Source organism: Miniopterus schreibersii, assembly GCF_964146895.1.
Source record: "Miniopterus schreibersii genome assembly, chromosome: 10".
NCBI classification, from domain to species: domain Eukaryota; kingdom Metazoa; phylum Chordata; class Mammalia; order Chiroptera; family Miniopteridae; genus Miniopterus; species Miniopterus schreibersii.
Window position 1 is genome coordinate 2,762,256 of NC_138110.1, and position 24,216 is coordinate 2,786,471.

General features: G+C 33.9%; 1 protein-coding gene across 1 annotated transcript in view; it reads left to right on the plus strand.

Annotated features, from left to right (window-relative positions):
* The window catches only part of SYCP2 (synaptonemal complex protein 2), a 57,988-nt gene that overhangs the window by 9,617 nt on the left and 24,155 nt on the right, over window positions 1–24,216 (plus strand). Inside the window, exons 4-23 of the mRNA XM_081149444.1 lie at window positions 538–666; window positions 1,450–1,554; window positions 1,828–1,852; window positions 4,716–4,801; window positions 5,442–5,527; window positions 5,798–5,832; window positions 6,648–6,790; window positions 7,080–7,132; window positions 7,899–7,944; window positions 8,678–8,770; window positions 11,663–11,723; window positions 14,217–14,365; window positions 15,508–15,582; window positions 16,046–16,192; window positions 18,899–18,998; window positions 19,846–19,988; window positions 22,087–22,153; window positions 22,441–22,495; window positions 23,024–23,157; window positions 23,629–24,059. Coding sequence (XP_081005570.1) covers window positions 538–666; window positions 1,450–1,554; window positions 1,828–1,852; window positions 4,716–4,801; window positions 5,442–5,527; window positions 5,798–5,832; window positions 6,648–6,790; window positions 7,080–7,132; window positions 7,899–7,944; window positions 8,678–8,770; window positions 11,663–11,723; window positions 14,217–14,365; window positions 15,508–15,582; window positions 16,046–16,192; window positions 18,899–18,998; window positions 19,846–19,988; window positions 22,087–22,153; window positions 22,441–22,495; window positions 23,024–23,157; window positions 23,629–24,059 — 2,163 coding nt within the window. The remainder of the gene's footprint in view (window positions 1–537; window positions 667–1,449; window positions 1,555–1,827; window positions 1,853–4,715; window positions 4,802–5,441; window positions 5,528–5,797; window positions 5,833–6,647; window positions 6,791–7,079; window positions 7,133–7,898; window positions 7,945–8,677; window positions 8,771–11,662; window positions 11,724–14,216; window positions 14,366–15,507; window positions 15,583–16,045; window positions 16,193–18,898; window positions 18,999–19,845; window positions 19,989–22,086; window positions 22,154–22,440; window positions 22,496–23,023; window positions 23,158–23,628; window positions 24,060–24,216) is intronic.

Sequence of the window (24,216 nt, forward strand, 5' to 3'; positions counted from 1 at the left end):
TAACAATCTCTCCCAGTATTTGAGATTTGCTTTGACTGAAAGATTGCGTAAAAATTTCTTCTGTTAGATAGATGGAGCTTTTTAGAATGGAAGGTAACTGTGTATCATAGTCTAAAGCTTCTTGAATTTATACAGATCTGCATTTCTTTTTATCCTCACCGAGGGTTTTTTTTTTTATTGATGAGAGAGAGAGAAACATCAGTTGGTTGCCTCCCATATGCACCCTGACTAGGGATGGAACCCACCACCTAAGCATGTCCTAATCAGGAATCAAACCCACAGCCTTTTGGTGTATGGGACAATGCTCCAACCAACGGAACCGCCTGGCCGGGGCCAGATCTGCACCTTTGTACTGAGTTTGTCACTGACTGACTTTAGGCAAGTTGCTTTTTTTAAACCACATTTTGTCTTTTGTCCTTGAAGATTATGATCATGACTGACTTTCAGCATTTGTAAGGATTATAAAGCTTCTAGCACAATGCCAGTTCCACACTATTTTGTGTTAATAGATGTTTAAATGTATACTTTTCATTTCAGGAACTTAATAAAAAGGATATCCAAACTGTTTCAATCATTTTGATTTCTTTTGGAAGATGTAGCAGAAATATCAGTATATTGGGGCAAGTTGGACTTCTAACTTTGATAAAACAAGGACTAGTCCAAAAGATAAGTATAGAATGTGTAACATTCATGTGAGGGAAATATTATTAAAGGTGTGCTTCTAATAAATGGTTCAAACTGTTGAAAAATAAATTTGGCTACTTTATGTAAAACTTTGAGTTAAAATATTTTTATAACCTGTACAAATGTTTATAAATGTTACAAAGATAAAGATCACAAGGAAACTATACACAGGCTCCTTAATAATCATATAAATTTAAGGTCATAGGACTCCCCAGGGACTTTACGTGTTTTATTTTCTCTTTAGCTCATCTTAATCACTATCTGACTTTATTATTTTTTTATATTTATTTTCTGTCTCCATGCTAGAATGTAGCATATTTGTTTTTGTTTTGTTCATTGCTGTATACCCAGTTCCGGGAACAGTGTCTGAGACACAGTTTAATACTCAAATACCTGAATTAATTTAAAGTAAAAAAAAAAATACCAAAAATTTTCAAATAGTAACACTGCCAAAATAATCTAACTTGTGATAATTTATTTTCATCTATTATATGAATGTACCTGAACTAGGAGTTTGAAGGGGGAGATAAAGGTCTTCTACCTGGAATTAGAATTAACTTTCTCCATTCCCATCCAAACAACGGGAAAATAGAGTGCGTTCCCAAAAAAACAAAAACGATGATGTTTGAAAGCAAAATTTATTTTGATACAAAACTGGAATTTTTATTTTTGTTATTTATTTATTCCTAGGTTTACTGTTTATACAAAGATAAGTACATTCTCAAAATTGAATTTAGAATAACTAGTATATACATTTTTCTTTACATGGTTGCCTGGTTTGAAAAATCCAAGGAGATAATTCTGAGTCGAGGAAATTCAAAAGATGAAGCTGTTATAAATATGATAGAAGACTTATTTGATCTTTTGATGGTAAAATCACATTGATTAACTGTTGTTATAAAGTATGTGTTTATTTAAAAACAATTTGTGTTCTATATGCCTTGAGACTAAAAAGTCACTAACAGATTGGTTTGTGACTTGGTTGGAGTAACCTATTCAGATTGTATAAAACATTTATCCCGAGTAATATAATTAAATAATTAGTACTTATGTGGTGAGTTCAAATGTAATCTGTTATTTTAATACTATTTGTAATGGTTTATAATATAAGATAGTAAATTATAAATATTATTCACTTTTCAGGTCATATATGGCGTCAATGATGAAGGTATAATAAACATTTTATTTTTATGGAACAGTAACTTGCAGTTAGAGTTTTAGTATAATTTTGCAATTCTCATAGCATTTTCCTAATATTGGGACTTCATTATCTAATTCAGGGATCAACGAAATTTTTCTGTAAAGGGCCAGATAATAAATATTTTAGGTTTTGTGGGCCAAGAAAAAAAATCAAGGACAATATGTAGGTACTGTATCAAGAAAAAAAAAAAAATTTGCACAAACATTCTATTGATGCAATTCAGAACATCATAATTGAGCACTATGTTTTTGTAACAGGTATACTAACGTGGAGAATAACACTTTTTTGAGGGGATGATATTTCACTTATTTAGGTTCAAAGTTAGTTTTTGTTCTTGTCAAAATTGATTACACATGTTCATTTTTTGATGCTTATCTGTAATGAGATTTTGTGTATATTGCATTAGAAAATGTCAGATACCAGTTTATAAGCATGATTTTTAATTGAACATATTCATCACTTGGAAAGCATTTATAGAATTATATTAGGTTATTTTCATAATATTTGCCTTTTAGGATGTAATTGCATTGAAGATTAATCACTTTCAACTGAAGGTTAGGTAGAAGCTCTTCAGTTGCACAATTAAATAGATTTTGACATATGGAAACTTTCCCTTGCACTTACATCAACATCCAAAAATGCTGCTGGACCTGGAATTGGAACTTGGAAAAAAAAAAAAATCCCTTATAAATGTATGTAGGAATGGAGATGTCAATTCTTGTTTTAACTTTTGACAACCCAGGAAGTACAGAAAACATTTTGGCATTACTTGTGATGCAGATAGTGTTAGTGTCATTGAAATGACTCTACTGAAGTATAAGTTTCTTATATAGCATGATTTTGCCTTGTAATATTGGGTTGAATTCATTGAGAAACATTATCAACTCTGCAGCACAAGCTATTACCAAAGTCATTCACTGATAACATGATAGCTAAGTTCATGAGAGTGAATGAAAGTTACCTTGACTCTGCTGGTTCAATAAAACATGATAAATTCAAACATTTCCACTGAGTACTTGCTGATGAATAATACAGGCATACAGAAATGTGCAGTGGGTTGAATTTGGTTCATGGGCCAGAGTTTGCCAACCCTTGAGCTTAAGGGAACAAAATTTTCAATAGTCTACTAAGAACTCTTCCTTTCACTTATGGCTAGCAGGTGTCTTGTGGCAAGCAGTCAGTCCAGGTTATTTTTATCTTTGTGTTGCTTGAGGAATAATTACCTAGGATTGGTACTTGAGGCTGGTGAATTATTTATACATAAAGAAACAGCTGCTATTTGCTGCCTTCAGAGCCAAAATGTTAAAGATCAATTGCTGTTTTGTTAGCTATAATTTAATAAAAATTAATGAAGTAGATTTCCCTATAAGACAGAAAAGCTAATTTAAGACTTGCTTTTTATGTAGTCACCCTATCAAAATAAGTTTACATTTTGCAAAAGAGTTTTATTTTATTCCCCAGGTGTTTTTTTTAACATTTTTTGAAAATGTCTTTGAAAGACCATATGTACTTTTAGTTGAACTACTACTACACAGAATAAATCATATGTGATAATTGAGAATTACTTAGAGATGAAATTCTAGGCCCTTGATCATCAGCCAGATGTGGTGGTCAGATTTCAAAATCATTACTATGTCCTTGAGACCCAGCCTCTCTCACCTCGTTTGGAGACAGTGTCCCCTTGATCGCTGCTCTCTTTGCTGTTACTTCGCTCTGTGTTAGCACTTGTCATCTCCTCTCATCAGAATGATCTACGTTGGATATACTCATGGCTTACTCTTGAATTTATTCAGGTCTTTGCCCAAAAACCCACTTTGAAATAGCCTTCCTAAACAATTTTCTCTAAAATATACCTATGCATCACTAAAAAAATAAATTGCTGTTTATTTCAATAGTAGTTACTGCTAACTTTTTCAATGATTTCTTGGCAATCTAGTCTGAATTCTTAAATTTTTTAGGGGAGAAAACAGTCTTAAACCACCAGTGATTATAAAGTGATTTAACAGGTTTTTATAAAGTAAATTATTATATCTTTTCCCCTAATGGAGTACATTTTTTTCAGCATGGTCACTTTGGAAGGTTCTGTTACAGTATTGCCATTTTTAAAATTTGCATTATGAAATAGCATGTGGAAAATTTCTTTTAATATATTTAGTATTGATAAAGACCAATCTTTTGAGAATAGGGTTGACTTTTAGGAATAGCTCAGTTATTGATGGCTATTATGGAATTTTTGAGTATTACTATTAATAAGGCCAGTTTCCTAAAAACCTCAATATAAAAGTTTACACTTTTGCCGGGCCGGGCATGGCTCAGTGGTTGAGCGTCAGCCTAGGATCCAGGCGATCGGGGTTTGATTCCCAGTCAGGGCACATGCTCGGGTTGCTGGCTCGATCCCCAGTCGGGAGCGTGCAGGAGGCAGCCGATCAATGACTCATCATTGATGTTTCTATCTCTCTCTCTCTCCCTCTCCTTTCCTCTCTCTGAAATCAATAAAGATATATATCTATTTTTAAAGTTTACACTTTTGAATTATATTTCATCCAAAAATAGTGCCTTATGTGCCTGAAAGGAAAGCTGGGTTTGGATTCCTTTGCCAGAATTAAATCGGTCACATCTGTTGAATGGTTTTGTGTGTTTTTCCCCAAAGCCACATAGCTAGTTAGAAGCAGAACCAGGACTGAATTTTATGCTTCCTAATGCCCAGGCCAGTCAAGTGGACCTTCTTCTAAACTGAACTAATACTTCTTTACATTAACTTATAAGTAAAGATTGTCATTTAAAAGAATTGAAAATGCACATTTATCAATAATGTAATACTTTTATTCAGGTAAAAAGCAAGTAGTGGAAAGTTTCATACCTCGAGTTTGTGCCCTGATTATTGACTCCAGAGTGAATATTTGTATTCAGCAGGAGGTAAGTCATCCTTTAGATTTTCTTTTGAAACCTAAAAATGAGAAAGTGAAGAAAATTTGGTAGCAATTTATCCAATTGAAAAATCATTTTATCTTGACACTAAATTACTTATCATGTAGTATATATCTATTGTCTTAGCAGTTCATTGCTTGACAGGATGAATATGTTACCTAAATGTTTATTGAAAATGTATAACCATATTGGTTTATGTACACATATGGCTCATATGAAAATAAATTATACCATCTAGATATTAGGAGGTCTTAAGTATTTAAATGCTAAAAATAATCTAATAATGTGTAGATGTGTGTACATTTGTATAACCATAAGAATAAATATTAATGTAATATTTTTACCTTTCTAGTTCTTAAAGTGATAATAAACGTATGTCATATTGCAGAGTATAACTGCTATAAGTACAGAAACCATAGTATATTCCTTTTTTAATTTTCTGTGTTTTATGTTTTGTTTGCATTCACTATTTTATACTTTATAGTCTTTACCCTTCTCCATTCCCTGCATAAGATGTTATGATTAAGAAAAAAATAGCCTTCTAAATTTATATACCTAGAGTATTTTTCTAAATCCCTGTTTCACTGAATATAAAATATTAATGGATTATCTTTTTTTTCTTTTCTAGACACTAAAAAAAATGAATGCTATGCTTGACAAAATCCCTCAAGATGCCAGGAAAATACTCTATAATCAAGAAATGTTAATTCTCATGTAATAATTTGTACTATATTGCTTTTAATTAGTGGTTCAAGTCAAGAATTTAAAGGATGTTTTATATGGCAGTTGGGCAACCATGAGTGGCATTAATAATTAAAATGGATAAAACTGTTGTAGGTTTCTAATGTAATTTATGGATATAATTTCTGCAAAAGTGTATGATACTAGCCAATTGTACATTTTAGTGAAGCCCTTTCCCCAACATATGGGCTTTCTATTTAATTGATACTAGTCTAGTATATAATCTGTTGTTTTGATTTATAGGAATAGTATGGGAGAAAGGATTTTAGATGCTGGAGGTAAGTTTTTTCAAAATATTTATATTTGAAGTTATTACACATTTAATAGAAAGTATCATTTTAGTCAAAATATATTAACATTGTAATGTAATGAGATTATGTGAGGGAATTATAAACTGTATGGTCAAGCAATTTTACTTTAATAAGTAATTAAATGATAAATATTTGTGGGACTGAAATAATAATTAAGCATGACAGTAGGAGTTGTTAAATATAATTTGTACCTAAATAGTAGATTTATGAATAATAACTTAATTTTCCAATAGATTTTAATTACTTTTGCTAAGAAATTCTCAAATGGTATTTTTGAGAAGTTGGGAGGTTAAATATTCTTGGGATTGATAGACTTATTTTTAAACAATTTGTTTATTAAAAGAACTCAGATTTTCTTTCCTAAATTTCATATGAGAAAATTGTGATGTAATGATTTACCTGTGGAATAAACCACTGGCTTGAAGTGCTTTGAGATAACCTTAAGTACCCTGCTACACCAAAGGAAAACAAAGGCTCTGATTCGTAGGCTGTTGTGTGAGTTACTTCATAGTTGACAGCTCTGATAATAACAGTGTCGAAGTCTGAAGGTGTAGGAGTCTCTTCTGAATACCCTCTAAAACATTTGTACTCTTGCTAGTGAGTAGTTTTGTTCCTTGGGCTGTATTCATTCCCGAGTGACGAGCTAGTTCTCTTCATACGAAGAAAATGGCAAGTAAACTATGCTAGTGTTTTCTTTATCTTGCTTGTTCTAATACTGTATAAAATATATTGACTTTTATATTTTCATAATTTCAAATAACACATTAACTTCTTTTTTCAAGATTATGACTTACAAGTAGGTATAGTGGAGGCTTTATGTAGAATGACAACAGAAAAGCAAAGACGAAAACTGGCGTGTCAGTGGTTTTCAATGGATTTTATTGCTAATGCGTTTAAAGGAATTAAAGACTCTGAATTTGAAACAGTAAGTAGTATAAAAATAAATTAAAAATAGTTTTTTGAAAATTACTATGCTTTTTTTAATACATATTTTTTATTGTTGACATTATTACAGATGCCCCCCATTTTTCCCCTTTCTCCCCCCTCTCTCTACCCCCACCCCAGGCCTTCATCCCACTTTTGCCTGTTTTCTTGGGGTATGCATATAAGCATGTAAGTTCCTTGGCTAATCTCTCCCAGTTCCCCCCTCCTCCCCTCTGAGATTTGTCAGTTTACTATGCTTTTTAAAAGTCTCTCTTTTTTAAACAAATTAGGATTGCAGGATTTTTCTCAACCTTGTAAATGGCATGCTTGGAGACAAGAGAAGGTAAGCTTAATGCAGATTATTTAATCCTGGGAATAAGCATGTAAAGTTCAGTGATGTAAATTTTTATCACTTTGATGACGACAGAAGAGCAGAGTGCTTGCAGTGCTTGGCACCTTATAGGTGCTCAGGACACACTGGATGTCTGAGTTCACACTTACTTTACTTACTACGGAAATGAAAGATAGGGTGAAGGGTAAGTGCAAGGAGTCATGCTATTTGGATTTGAATCATAAGTTTCCCTCTCCCTATTCTAACACTGGGCAGATTATTTAACCTTACTTGACTGTTTACTTAGCTGTAAAATAAGAATACTGATAATACCTACTTAATATGTTTGTTGTGAGGATTAAAGGAGATAATTATATGATAGAACTTATAATCATATCTGACCAAGGAAGTACTCACTGAATTCAGCCATTTTCATTAGGAGTATTCACTTCTATTCCCATCTAAGTTCTGTGGGAACTTGCATTGTATTAATAGTACAAGTGAAGATAGGAATCTCTGCTTAGAGTTGATAGCATGGAATGACTTCAGTCAAAATGGTAGGTTAAGTAATATCCTCAATGTAATACGCTTTCTCTACAGAAACAAATTTCCATTAAACTCATTTAAAAAGTAATAAAGGAGGTATGATTTTATTTAATTTGTTATGATCACTGATTGATTTTCTTCTGATCCTAGGCATGATTTCTCTGGCTACTCAAGTTTATGCTGTTGTAAAGTCCTATTAATTTTTTTTCTTACCTCAAAATTTTTATTTCAGGGTCTTTACATTTCCTTGTTTATCAGCATTTCTTGATAAATATGAGGTAAGTTTTCAATTTAACGTATGTTTTAGTTATTGGATGGATTTTGATGCAAGAATCAAGTGAATTACAGATTAAAAATTGACAAGAACATTAAAAATAGTAATAATTAGATCACAAATACAGCTGATCTAGTACTCTATATCTCAGAGACATTTTATAACATGAAATACTTATAGCCAAGGATAAATGAAATACAAAGGCTGTATTTCAGAATTTTTTCTGTTTCCTTATTCAAGTTCATTATTGATTTATCATTCATGAATATTTTCAAATTAATACTTTCAACATTTATTTGCACTTGGAATATGCGTGATTGCTTGGAGCTAGCTAATTTCTGTGTATGATACTAAGCAGCATTTTTTAATTCTAAATTGATTTTTTTTTTAATATATCTTTATTGATTTCAGAGAGAGGAAAGGAGAGGGAGAGAGGGAGATAGAAACATCAATGACGAGAGAGTCATTGATCGGCTGCAGCCCACAACACGAGCATGTGCCCTGACCAGGAATCGAACCCCGATCTCCTGGATCCTAGGTCGACGCTCAACTGCTGAGCCATGCCCGGCCGGGCTCTAAATTGATTTAAATGCAGTACTTGTCTCCTCTATGTTCCCTCACCTTCCAGCTATACTCTTAAAAAAAAAAAAAATCAGCTTTTAATTACATGATCATAATTCTCTGGGGTCACTTTTAATAGCATAGGATTTATTAGTTTCATATGTTTATTTTATTAGCTGCAAATACCATCAGATGAAAAACTTGAGGAATTTTGGATAGATTTTAATCTTGGTAGCCAGACCCTATCATTCTACATTGCTGGAGATGATGTAAGTTTTATTCCCTCTGTACTATTTTATATGTATATATATATAAAATGTCTTAATTCAATTTAAGAATGTAGATTTCATTGTATATTTTTGTAGCTATTTTAATATGGTAATGTAGCAAACGAATTAGAAATGAAAACTATTTCTGATTTATTGCAACAGAAAAATTAATGCTAAATTTTAATATGTTTTTTAACAAGCTTTTCAGAAATAAGTTACATGTTAATGTCAGATAAAATTTAACATTCACATGAATAAAGTGAATTGAATCTAGAAAAAAACAACAGTTACTGAAATACAGAGGCCCTCTGAAATAACATTAACAGATAATGATAAGTGGCCATACACAGAATCCTCTGAAAGTAGTAAGGAGCTGATTCTTATTGTACATTTGGAAGTGAATTTTGGTTCTTTTCTGTCTGTGGTATATTGTAGCTATGTTTAGACCCTCCAACCAGGTGGTATATTTTCTACTGACTTCTTTTTAACCTGAGAAAAAGTCTTGAGCCTTTGTTTCTAAATAGCTGCTACTTAGCATTTGGTACTTTGGGATACTTTAGCTCAAACTGTATAATCACTTTGCCAAAATCTGAGTAAGAGTTGATCTGCATTTACTAATCTAATTGTGGCACTGATATTACAATGAAGCTTTAGTCTTTTTGGTCAGTCTCTTATAAAATCCTTCCTTTTTGTTCCAGTTCAACTCTTAAGATGAACATTAATCAATATTCTTAGGCTTTCCACACACCTTTATTTCTTTTTATTTTATACTACTTCTTAGACTGCTTAATTAAAATGAAGTCCCAAATACTACCACTGTTTCTCAGGGGCACTGACAGTTTTCATTAGTATATTTATTCCTGCAAGATTTGTAAGAATATTTTTAACTGAATTTTCTTCAGAAACTGGACTTCCATTTTGGCGGAAGAGGGCAGAATCGTATTGATGTTGTGCCTTCACTCAGCTTGGTCATTGGATGATTCAGACAAGAAAATAAGCAAGATAGTATGAAATATGATTGGGATAGTATAGAATGCATTTATAAGTATTTAATGCCTGTTATGTTCTAGTCTCTTCTACCTACGCTGTATAAATTTGTGTTTTTCACAGTTCTGTCATCTAGGCATTCATTAAATTCATGATTTTATTTATCATCTATATATAGATACCTTCTAAATCTCTACTAAGTCTCAGTTCCCTTACCTGAACTTCAGACCAGTCTAACCAACTGCCTACCAGATATCCCCAGCTAATATACCACGAGTATCTCCAAATCAAACCTGAACTCATCACCTTTCCCCTGCAAAACGTATCCTTCTGTGAAAGCATCCCCAACCATCCAGTTACCCAGTAATCCTTCCTCTTTTTACTACAAACAAATCACCAAATCTGCTCAATTCTGCCTCCTCTCAAGTTTCCTGGAATCTATCCGTTTTCCATCCATCCTCCACTGTTAGTTTCCAAAACTATGCCACCAAAGTTTCTCACCTGGATTACTGCAATTCTCCTAACTGCTTCCAGTCTTGTCAGTTTTTAATCTTGTCTCCACCAGGAGAATCTTTTACATGAATGTGGTCCTCAATGCCTAGCACATTTCTGGCACATAGTTCTTAATATTCATTAAATTGATGTTACCTCATTCTTTTAACCCTTCTTTGGTTTCACACTGCCTTATTCTTTCCAGTTCTCCTCTGTGCTCTTGCACTAACCATACCACGTATCTTTCAGTTCTTTGAATATTCTATTTATTCATTCTTGCAATAAATATGGATAGCTACAAATGAGAAAGATGGGTCCCAGATTTCATGAATCTTACATTCAATAGGGAGAAAAGAGACAACAAATAAACAATAAACACCATGACTTTAAGTAGAAATAACTACTATAAAGAAAATAAAACAGGACAATGTGTTGTGACGTGACTGGGAGTCTACTTTAGGTTGAGTTACCAAAGAATACTTCTATAAAGGGGTGATCTTTGTGCTGAAATCTAAGTGGTAAGGAACTAAGATACAAAGATCTGGAGGAAGTTTCTAAGCAGAAGACCTGAAATGGGCATAATCTGTATTATAGAAACAGAAAAATATAAAATGTGCTGGAACACAGTAAGCGCAAAGAACGGTCTGAGGTGTCACAGAAATAGCCAGGGGCCAGATCATAAAGACCCTCATATGCCATAATAAAGAGACAAAAGAAGGATTTTAAGCAGCCACTCTATGTAGAATGGCTTCTAGTAAGAGAGACTACAGGGACAATGTACTACTGCTACAGAAATCCAGAGGAGAGAGGATTCTAAATATTATATTTTTGAGCATAAGTTGTCCTTATTACTAAAAGACTGGACATATTTTTCTCACAAGATTACTGGAAGGTTTTAGGATCCTATCTCTTAGGAATGATATCTAATGTTCACCATGACTTTTTTGTGAATTCAGTGTTTTATCTAGTTATACAAATTTTCAATCAAAGTACTTGGAAGGGAAAAGACATTTTAGTTTATTAATGTGCATTCAATGTTTGAATCTAAAGACAGTAAGTGGGAATTGAGAAATTTGTATTTCACAGAACATTTCCAAGGAAGAAATGACAGGATTTGATAACATTTTAAAAAAAGTATCGTCAAATAAATATTAATGAACAGTCACTCTTTTATGGTCAAGAATAGGAAACCATAAAATTAATACCATTATTTCCTTTTAAGAGTGAAACAAATCAATTAATTGTGACATGTGTAATGTATTATTCAGTAAATTGATGGAGCAAGAAATGTGTTATATCAACTGGTTACTTAGTAGTAACCATTGTTTGCATAACTGAAAATGGTAATTATAGAAGCTTTGAAGCAGGAATAAATTACTTGTTTATGGTCAAAACCTGTTTTTAAATTTTAAGGATCATCAGTGGGAAGCAGTCACTGTACCTGAGGAAGAAGTACAAATATACAACATTGAAGGTATTAATCATGTTTTCTATAATTCTCTTCTTGATTCATGGAGTTGTATGCTCTCTGGGAAAACAAAATAGGCTAATGAAAGCAAAGTCAACATTTTCATTATGCTCACCGTCATAAATTTCATAGTTACATTTCCTCCTCCCACAATCTCCCAGCTCCCTCCTGTACTTATTTCCTCTCTGTCTAGTCTACAGCCCATGAGCAGTCACTTTCTTGTTAGAATGTTCAAGGCCGTTGCCCTTCCATCCTATTTTTTTCAATTAGATCCAAACATCTGATTACCCACTTATACAACTAGAACTGCATAACCCTGCTGGACAAAAGCAGACAACTTGGTAGACTGGTACCACTGCAGATTCAGATATCAAGACCTGTTTGTCATTGCAGTGGGCATCGAGTGGAGCATCATAATAGTACTTATTTGTATTTCCCTAATGACCAGTGATGTTGAGCACTTTTTCATGTGCGTAGTGGCCATTCACGTGTCTTCCTTTGTGAAGTATTTGTTTAAATATTTTGTCCATTTTTTACTGGACTGCCTTCTTTTCCTAAGTTTCCGAGTTCTTACACACACTAGATACCAATTCTTTGACAGATATGTGTTCCATGAGTATTTTTCTCCCAGTCTGACTCTTGCTTATTTTCTTAGTGGGCATTATGAAATGACCCTATTTTGCCTAGGGTAATACTATTTGCTCTGCAATCTACTTTATGTAACATTAATATACCCTTCTAGCTTTCATTGGTTAGTTATAGCATTAAATATATTTTCTTTTATTTTTAACTTATTTGCGTGTGTGTTTAAGAATCATCTATACATATATAGTGGGTTTCTGGTAGGTATGATATACTGACTCTTGTTTTTTAAATGTAATTTGTAATTCTTAATGCAATTATTGTTATACTTTAAATTTACCACCTAACTCTTGTAAAAACCTGCCATTCCACCTACCATGTTTCTTTTTTTCTCTTCCTTTATATTAATTGATTTTTAAAATGATTTCATTGTATCTCATTTGTTGGCTTTACCCTTTTTAGTGGTTGATTTAGGGTTTATTAGATACATCTTTAACCTAATAGTGTGTATGTTCAAGTAATATTATACCCCTTTATGTATAGTATAAGAACCTTGTAACAGTATACTTTTAAAATAGTATAGAATGTTTCCTCACTCAATTTCTTTTTATATTGTGGGGGGGGGGAATGTATAACATAAAATTTACCATCGTGACAATTTTTAAGTGTATAGTTCAAAATGGTAAGTATATTTACATTGTTGTGAAAAGGATCTCCAGAACTTTTGTCATTTTGCAAAATATTCAGGGAACATATATCCACCCAGCCACTGGAAACCACCATTCCACTTTTTGTTGTATGAATTTGACTTTTCAGTGGAATTAATCTTCATTTCTAAAACCTGAAAACTTAATGTTGAAACTCATGACTCCCCCCCCAAAAAAACCCACCAGCAGTGTTTGAGTTAGAAAGTGTTGCCACTATCTTCAAGCAATTAATAATTCTTAGTTCCATCAAAGGACATTACTGTGAAAGTTTCATGACCGTATAGTTGCAAAAGCAAGTAAGACATTTTCAGCTGTGTAAGCCTCATAAGAATCTGAGTATTCAAACCTGTGGGGACATTTGTCCTTTAGAGTAGGTCACTGAGTGGCCAGCAGAGCGTTTTCTGATATAGAGACAACTTTTTCTACCTGGTGTGGTCCTTCTTCCTGAAGATGTTTTCCTCCTGCCCAAAAGTGTACACAGGGGGCAAGTGTGGAGTCTTCTCAGACAGCAAGAAGAACACCACTGGATGTTGGACAGGGCCAGAGTGGCCGTTAGTCGGTAATACAGGCATAGTCATTGGGTGCCAGGTAATCTTTTGATGACTTTGTGCAGGAAGGGAGGTGAATACTTCCTGTAAGCTGGCACTTACAGTATTTCACTGGATTGATAAATGCTTTGAAGGTTAGTGCTATAGCCTTATCTCACAATTTCCTAGCACTCATGTTTTTATCAAGTGCTGTTTATTTACTGTTATCATATTTGTAACTACTGTGGATTTAAGAGGAATGTTTGAACAGATGCTTATGCACAGAAATATATTTATGGAATTAGCTATTTTCTTTGTTGCCTCTTTTAAATTAAGAAAATAGTTTTCTCAGATCTGTTCAAGGAATATTTATTAAGAACCTGTTAGTGTCCAGAATGAATTCATGGCTTTAGCTCATTAGTATTGTATTGCCCTGTAATTTATAGATCAGGAAACTGAGGCTCTGAAAAATAAATTCACTTAAAATTTTAAAAAATAAACTGACTTGATTTGTTTACATAGATACTACTAGAATTAATTTAAATACTGTGAAATCCTAAAAGTTAAGTTTATTAAATTTATTTTTATTAATATGCTGTATGCCTTTCTTATTTATAGTATACCTATAGAATAGTATCATAGAAATGAATATAAAGTAATCAGTGTTATTTGTTTGTTTACAGAGAGAGAATCAAAGAAGCTACTGACCATAATTCTGAAAACTATTTTAAGAATTAGTAACAGAGAAGGGAAAGAATTGCTTTTGTATTTTGATGCTTCATTAGAAATCACTAATGTGACACAAAAAATTTTTGGTGCAAATAAACATAGGGTAAGTGTTTAAACTGTTTTTAACAAAAATTCATTGTTTTCATATTCTGGAAACTTGGTTACTTGGGGTTATAAATGCCATTAATTTTTTTCCTAGAATTTTTTAAATGACATGTAGATTTTTAGTTCTTTATATTTGTATTGCGGAATAGCCGTCAGATTGTTGGGAATAGTCATACCCTTTGAGATCCCTATTAGGAAAAATCTCAGGTGACGAAATTAGCAGCAGCTACTGAAAACATTCAATGAATTCCTTCCAGGTATTTTAAAAGTGAAATGAGACAAAGCCCTATTTTCAAGATAGTAAATATAGTTTGTGAGAATTATAGAATATACCTCAGAAGACGTAAATAAGTGGCATAAGGAAAATGAAGTACAGAAGTTGAGCAAAGAGAATGCTCACTAGGGGTCAGATTTGAAGGAAAGGCTGTAGAGATGGGGTTTGAATGGCCTTTGAAGTTGGTGGATAAAAGTAGGTACGATCCTTTCCAAGACATTATGAGTTAGATATGTTTAACTAGGAAACTAGGGTGACAATTCATGTTATGTTTGGGGTAGATCGTCTGTAGATAAGTTTCGATAGTGCATAGACTAGGTGGCTTAAACAACAAACATTTATATCTTACTGTTCTGGAGGCTGGAAAGTTCAAGATCAAGGTACCAGCGGATTTGATGTCTGATGGGGCCCTTTTCCTGGTTCATAGTGGCCATCTTTTCACCGGGTCCTCACATGGTGGGTAGAAAGGGTGAGGGAACTCTCTTTGGGTCTCTTTTATTAAGGTACTAATCCCATTTATGAGGGTGCTGAGTCGGTTACCTCATCACCTCCCAAAGGCCCCACCTCCTCACACCATCACATTAGGGGTTAGGTTTCAACACGAATGGGGGAGGGTACATTCAATCTGTACAGCGCAAAAGGTTCATGGGGGCAAATGGAGACTATTTGTGAGCAGCCCTTACCAAAATGGGCTGAGGAGACTGGTTAGTGGGGAGCCACTCAAGTGTTCTGAGGAAGGTATTTACATATAAAATAATGACTTGAGATAATTTGGCAATTTTGAAAGGAAATAGGTAGGAAATAATTGCGTTAAAATGGAAAGAGCTAGAAGAAAATGGTATCACTTTGAATTAATTTAATTTTAGGAATTTACCAGAAAACAGGGTATTTCAGTTGCCAGAACATCTGTGCATATACTTTTTGATGCAAGTGGATCACAGGTATGTGTCTAACTTGATTTTAATCATTGGACTATGTTTAACTCAAATAATAGCACAATAATAAAGTTCATGTTGGAGGGTAACTGTCTAAAAAATAAATTGTCTCAACATGAATTGTGCTTCAGTAAGATGTATGTGATTTTGAAACATGTTATTAATGATAACTTATCTTAGTACAGGAGATATATATTAAGTTTTTAATCAGTACTGGTAAGTTTTGGTAAGTTTAAAAATTAGAAGTATATGTCCTTCCACTAATGCCGAAGCTTAAGTCTATTAACATTTGAAAAAGTGTATGCTTTAGTTGGGTTACTTTGTAGGACTAAAAATTAGAACATAGAAGATGGAAAGAATTGACCTTTGGAAGTGTGAGATGACTGGGCACTTTATTAATACATCCAATGGTTTTTGAGCATGTCCTGTGGTTTGCAGTTTTAAATATTTATTCCACATTCTCCAATAGATTCTTGTGCCAGAAAGTCAGATCTCACCTGTTGCAGAAGAACTTGTTAGTTTGAAAGAAAAACCTAACTCCCAAAAGGAATTTGCCAAACCTCCAGAATACATCAAAAATAGTACTCAAGGGAGCAGAAAAAATAGTCAATCTGAGGTAAATATGGTGTCACAGAGTCATTTATAAAAGTACCAAAAACATAGATCAAATCATTTCTATATATAATTACAGAAAAAAGCATCTATAACATTTCAAAGTACTTTCCCTGCCTTTTACAAATAGAGAAGATAGTGTTTTAGCAAATTGTGTTTATATGTAAGAGTTGGAACAGGGTGGACTCTATGCTTGGAAATTCCAAGATAGAAATATATAGAAAAGGAATTGCCGCTTTTCCCATATGGCCTTTCTGTTCTCTGTTTCCCCTCCTTCTGCTCCATTGAAGATCTCCTTAGGCCACGTCCTGTAGAGCCATTTCTCAGCCCTCTTTGTCATAGCTTGTTGGGACACTTGACATTGCTAACAGCCCTCTCTTCCTTAATGTCCTCCTGTTGTTTGTCTTCTATGTTAGTATTTTAATTCTCCACCTCCTTCTATTACTATATCAGAAATACTTTCTCTTCCCACCTCCAGAAAGTAGATTTGTTCTAAAAGCTTCATACCCAACATCTCTATGCTTTCTGCCTTAGCGAGCTTCCTTCTTGTGCATAATTTAAGCTCTTAAAGTTTTACAGCGACTTCTCACTTACTGTTGTAATATTTCCCTCTCCATGTCTCTTCAAGCCGTTTCCTGAAGTCTAACAGCAAACTCACCTCAAATTTGTATTGCCTCCACACTTTCATAACGCATCACTGATGATACCCTTGACTCCCATATCTACAAGCAAGGCGCTAGTGATGTTCCCGTAGTATCTCCCACATCCTCTCTGCCTCGTTCCCTCTCCATTACTCACTTTAACATGCCTAGATTAACATGGTAACCTCTTAATTGGTCTTTGACAACATTGTTTTATCGTTTGATCTACCCTATATGGTAGACCACTGATTTTTTCTTAATATTCACATTTTCTTTTTGCTCAGAAAACTTTGTGATCTGTGTTTATCTCACTCAGTCTAACTTTGACTCTGTTCTGAGACTACAATTTTACTCTATGAAAATGCCCTTCACTTTGGGAAGGTCAGTTTCTTTACTGTGTCTTTTTGTGTAATGCTGATTCTTGCCTCATTCCTTTATGTTGTTTGTTCCTGTTTTACCTTTACTCATCTAATATGTACTTACATTTGCAAGTCTTGGTTCATTTTCACCTTCTTCCCAGAGCTTTTCCTGCTTATTTCATTGTTTACTAATCTCTCAGGCAACTATAAATCTTGCAGGCTTTTCTATACATTTTGTCATGCTTGTTACAATGTTTTCCTTTTAGTCTTGTGCCCATCATTAAATTAAAAATGTCATCTTATATTTCCCTTAGATGATTAAATCATAAAAGGTATTTCTGTGTCTATATCAGAATCGTAACTTGTGTACTTATTAAAATGTAGATTCTTAGACTCACCCACTTTATACCTACTGAATCACAAACTCTGGGAAAGATCTCAAGCACAGTAACACTTGAAAACATTGCACTCTTGTGAAATAGCCACTATGTTTTCAGTAATTTCAAAAGATAACTGTGTGTTTACTGTGTTTGTTTCTCATGGTTTAAGATAATTACTACTACCAAAAGAAAAATGTTTGAAGCCTCAATAAGGAATCACTGTTTGAAGCATTTATATGATTAACTGTTCAGATCCCATTCGCTATACCACTAGGAACTGCCATTTTTTTAAGGAAAATCTACTGGTTGGGTAGCTTGTTTTCTGCTTAATGTTAGAATCCCTTTTTCAGTACTCCCCCGCCTTTCTTCCATGTACTGTTATGCAGACCTACACAAAACTCCATCAGTGTTTTTTTCTCTGTGTTAGGGTCAGGTGCCTTTTTACAGATAGCTCCCCTCTGTCTTTATAGTTTGTCACCATCTACTACTTTATATGATACCCTCTGACACTCCTGTCCCATGTTGTCCCTGTCTCTGCTTATCTACTTCTGTGGCTCTTACCAGTCATTCCAGGATAAAGTTAAAAATGCAGATCCTCATCAGACCACTAGTTTGTGCATCATTGAGTTTGTGAATTCCTGTAGCTACTTTTTACTCCAAACGCAGTTTAGTTTTCACAGAATATTAATGCAGTTTTTTCTTAAATATGGTTTTATTCACTTTAGAGAGAGGAAGGAAGAGGGAGAGAGAGATAGAAACATCAGTGATGAGAGAGAATCATTGATCGGCTGCCTCCTGCAAGCCCTCTGCTGGGGATGGAGCCCGCAACCTGGGCATGTGCCCTGACTGGTAATCAAACCATGACCTCCTGGTTCATAGGTCGACACTCAAACCACTGAGCAACACTGGCCAAGCAATGCAATATTTTAAATGTGAGAAAGTTTCAGGCAATGCTTAACATGATGAATGCATTCACAAACAAGTTTACATAAATATGTATCTAAACATCATCTAGAGTAGGAAACTGAGCCATTGGTTAACTAGATAAACTTAGTATCAATTAAAAATCTTTTTTGTATGTCTAGGTGTTCTATAAATATTCTTTAAAACAATATTCCTTTCTTGTTTCAGCTATGTGTTCAACACCAAATATTAGGATAAAATTCTTAGTGAAAGTTGGCCTAAAACAAAGAAATTTCTGGGTATCATGTTTATAAAATGCCACATATCTTTTATGTATAGTCAAGGTAAATTGTTATGAACAAAATTATAGGATATTTAATTTCAAAAGATACTGTGTGTTTACTGTGATTGTTTCTCATGGTCTAAGATAATTACGCCTAGCAAAAGAAAAATGTCTGAAGCCTCAATCCTTGTTACTGGTGCAGAAATATACAACAAGAGAAGTCCATTACATTTAACCAACACATGTAAGTTTTATAGTCTTAAAAGACTTCTAATAACTGTTATTATATTTTCAATCAGGCCTTTTTAAATTCAGGGATATTCTGGACATAATTTACCTAGAGGATAAATTGGGGATATAAAAATTGAAAACTATGAATCACAAACGTCTAATTGTCAATAAATTTTAAATGTCTAAGAAAGGCTTAATGGGTATTGACATATGAATATTATTCAAAATATTAATATCCAAAATTAATAACTTATAATGTAAGCGGAAGCAGCATGGCATAGTGGGTAAAACATTGAATTAGGCCACTTGGGCTTGTTTCCCCACTCCGAACTGTGTACTCAGTACAGATTATCCTCTAGCTAAATTTAGAACCAGTTTCCTTTCTATAAAAGTTGTTTAGAGGTTTGAGTGAAAATCATTCATTCACATGACAGGGAATATTGTGAAACATTTGGACAGTACTTGTTACATACTAAGAGCTAAATAAAAATAAGCTGATATGGTATATTAGTTGCTATAAATACCATCTTATTTAATCTTTATGACAATTTAATAGTGATCTTCTGTTTCCAAAATCCAGTTGCCTCCTGGGCTGCTTTCTTATGTCCAACAGGGTCCTCAAACTTAGCAGGTCCAAGATAAGTTCATCTTTCCACACACCCCCCACCTCCCTGCCAGTTTTCTTCTCCATTTCTTACCTTGTTAAACAATATCCATATCCACTTACTCATCTAAACCAGAGCCCTGGGTCCCATCGTAAAACCTCCCTTTTTTAACCTTCCTTCTCTAAAGGGAACCTCGGTAATAGCCATGTGCAGTGTGAAAGCCCCACAAACCAACCAGCCCTTCCTCCTTTTTAGCAACATCACGAAGAGGAAAAAGGAAACCACTGCTGCAAGTGAGGAGCTCTGCAGGGAAACCGGGGGTTCCTGAAACAGCACCAGCTGAGGTGGATGCTGCTCTACCACATGCAGGGAGAAGGAGGGGAGAGGAGACACGCAAAGTAACTTTACTTTGAGAGCATTTTAAAAATAAGTTTTTATCAGATTTATTGTAGAACTATATATCGAGCTAACTTTTTACCAGCAGCGATTGTCTCACTTTGTTTAAGGCACTGCTTTTTTTAAGATACCATTTGCTGTGCTTGAACGTAAGGTCATTCTCACATACAACTCATATATTGTCTGGTGGTAGGCGGTAGGAATATCCATTTCAGTGTAACTGACTTACGCGTTTGGTAGGAGGAGGGGCCTCATCGTCATTGTTTAGTTATACCAGGTAGTGTCTGCTGGGGGCGGCTTGGCATAGAAACATAAAGTACAAGGGGACTCTGTCCTTCAGTATCTCCATATTAACAGGATCATTACAGTACTGTATAAGTCTTCTCAGATGTGCCTATAGGATGCAGCAGGAACCTAGTGGAGGGGCTGATATCTAACCCCAGAGCTGGACGGGGAGGGGAAGATCTGGAGAGGTTCTTTAAGGAGATGGAAAATGAGTTGATTTTTGAAGGATAAATAAAGATTATTCAAATGGACATTGAGGAGAAGGTGGTTCATTCCAGGTAACTGAGGAAACAGAGCAGGGAATGAATAAGAGCAAGTTGTTTCTTAGAGAAAGAGGAGGCAATCAGAGATGCAGATAAGTTTGTAGATGAGGAGCACCTAGTAGCTAGCTTTTGCTCCCATGAAGAGCGAAGATGACTTTTTCTTGGGGATATGTTGGTGTAGATGGTTTAGGGACAAGTAAAGATTTGGGATAGCTTTTCAGAAATAATGGAGAGGGCTAAGAATGAATATAAGTGTTGGGCAATGTGGAGGCCCTGTTTAAGTGAGAGGCTGTGAGTTTTATCACAGCATTGGTTTAAAAACGTACTATCCTCCCAAAGATTAGCAGTACCCTTAGTGCTAGAGTGAAAAAGAATAGATGGTGATTTTTTAAAAATTAAATAGTTATGTGGCAGAAAGATAAAGGGTGCAAGAGTTGAAGATATTAGAAAAATAGTCAAAGTGATGATTCAAATTGTCTAGGTAAGTGTTTCTTACTAGGGACACTATTCAGTTTTGCGGCATGGTACTGAATGTTGTAGGGGATAAGCATCCTAGACCTGTGCTTGCTTATTGCCAGGGGAATCCTTCTGTCACTGTGATAACCAAAACTACACCTGCACATTTTTGTACTGCTCCTCTCCCAGATTAGAGAACCACTGGCGAGAGTAAGTAGGAAAGAAAGCCAGCATGAGGAAAATATCTTAGTCTGGAGGGTATATTCTTCTGAGAGTGACATCAGATTTTTTTGTTTCTTTAATTTGATCTGCATAAGTGTGTATGTGTGGCTGTGGAAAGGGAGAATCTTGCTCTAGGTAAGAAAGTTACCTATGCAATGGCCAAAATGTTACAAAACATTTAATGTTCTATAATCTCCAACTCCTTTATGTACATTAGTGAAAAGACAGAATAGATGCAGGTTATAAGATCCAAACAATAGGAAATGTGCCATAGAGGCTCTAGAAATTGTCAGTTCCAGGTAAAGATTGAATTGTTTTACTGGCTATGGAGCGATCAGAAAATTTGTGGGATCTTCTGCTTCCTTATCTGCAGTGAAAGTTCTTTTCTTGTATTTTAGGATAGGTGATATTCTAAGATGGGACATAACCTTAATGAAATACAGTTGGCCCTTGAACAACATGAACTTGAACTGCATGGGTTCACTTATACATGGATTTTATTCAATAAATACATAAATGTATCTCAAGCTTTATTGTAAGAATACAGTATATAATAATAATACATATAACATACAAAATATATGTATTAACCAACTGTTTATGTTATCAGTAAGGCTTCCAGTCAGCAGTAGGCTATTAGTAGTTAAGTTTTGGGGGAGTCAAAAATTATATGCAAATTTGACAAAGTGAGGCATCAGCACCCCTACCCCCCAGTTTGTTTTAGGGTCAAGTGTAAATAGACATACTATCAAGCTTTTAATAGCAAGGCAAATTTATTTTTAAAGTTTTAATCTTTAATACTCTGACTTTTAAAAGTTGTTTTCATATAATACCTGAATTCAAATTTACATTAACATGTCTCCTGTGTTTATAGCATATCACTGCTAACATTGCAGAAAAGACAGAAAATAAGAACACTGAATTCCTAATTCAAAATTTTAGTAAGTACCTTTTGGTTTAATCTTCTTTCTAAACTTCCCTTTTGCCATACTGGCTTTCTTTGATTTGAAAAAGAAAGATTTATAATAAATGTATTCAAACTTTATGCAAGGAACTTAGAGGTTACAAGGAAATATAATATACTCTCTGTTCCCAAGAAATTTGAGTTTGAGAGGGAGAAAACTCGATCAGTCAGTCTCTCCATCCCAATATGTAAACCTTGATCAAAATCTTTACCCTGCCAACTGCATGAAAAAAATGAAAATACCATAATTTTTGTTTTATTTAGATGAATCCCAGTATATTCCTGATTCACAGGCAGTGGGAAAAATAGATAAATCTGTGTAAGTATGAGAATGCCCATCAAATCTTTTAGCGTGTATTGTTACTTTTAGATGAATGTAACAAATTGAAAGGAAAAGGCCTTTATAGTCCTAGAATGTACTGTTGGTTATAGCATTAATCATCTCTCAAGCATTGTGATACCACAATGGGGAATAGTCTGTTTTATCCATATCAACCAACATAACTCCTTTTAAACTGAGAGATTTCAAATGAATGAGATTTGCAAAATAATAAAGTATGAATGTAAAGAAATTTAACCTAGTTTAAATATACAGTGGAACATGTAAGCTACCTGAGATGTATTTAGGTAGATATAAATATAGTAGCAATAATGGAACTTTTCAATCTTTAATCCGATCAATTATATGGTAAATTTTAATTTTCATAATTACTTATGAAAACATTTTCATACTTGACTGTTAAAAATTGCTATCAATAAATATTGACAAATTTAAAAAATCAAGATCTTATGTCAGAGTCATAACTAATGTTTTGTGATTTATTAAGCAAATGAATTTAATTTCCAGGTTACCTGGTGTTTCATACAACATTCGTGGAAATAAGACACCTTCTAAATTGGCATGTTGGACACCTGTAACAAATATTAAGCTGTGCAATAACCAAAGAGCAAGTACTTCACAAGGAGACACATTTAATCAAGGTGAAACATACACAATTGACTCTTAACACAGGTTTGAACTGCATGGGTCTGTCCACTTATATGCAGGTTTTTTTCAGTAAATTTTGTAAATGTATTTTCTCTTGCTCATGATTTTGTTAAAATTTTTTTCTCTAGCTTACTAGAGAAAAGAATACAGTATATAATACACATGACATACAAAATAATGTTAATCGGCATTTATGTTATTGGTAAGGCTTCTGGTCAGCAGTAGGCTATTATTCGTTAAGTTGTGGTGAGTCAAAAGTTATATGTGGATATTTTACTGCATAGGGGTTGGCACCCCTAACCCTGTGCTGTTCAAGGATCAACTGTACTTTTCTGTGTATATAGTAGTAGTTCAGGGGAAAATTCATTTTTTGAAATATCTGAAAAATATCTTTGGTTTCAACAAATTTTATACATTATCAGTTTATTAATTTAATAAGGATTAATTTCTCTTTTTCCAACTAGATATTGCTATCAACAAAACAGTTACTAAACAAAAATCATCCTCTTCAGCATCTGATGATAATTTTGAAGAAATCGGAAAGGTGGAATATAAGAAAGAAATAATGCAGTGTAACAAAATAGATAAAGCAGAAGTAGATGTTTGCAAAAGAAACAAACAACAACTAAATCAACATTCAGAGATGAAAAATATTGAAAATACCAAGCAGAGTGATTGGCATATTGAATCTGAAACTACTTTTAAGTCAATTCTCCTAAATAAGACAGTTGAAGAATCTCTCATCTATAGGAAGAAATACATATTGTCAAAAGATGTAAATACTGCTATTTGTGATAAAAGCCCTTCTCCTAGTAAAAATGCAAAGAGTAGTAGAAAATCAAGGAAAAGATTAATGTCTGAACTTAATTCCTGGGATTTGAAACAAAAAAAAATGGTGAGCTTTCAGTGTGTTTTATTTCTGCACACCCATGATAGGCCTATTTAATAACATAAGAAAGCGAAGAAGCTTGATTGATTGCTGCAAATTTAACTTTTGTATACCTTGTTCATTAACACAAACTCAGGGCAAGTGCCTCCTGAACTCCTGCACC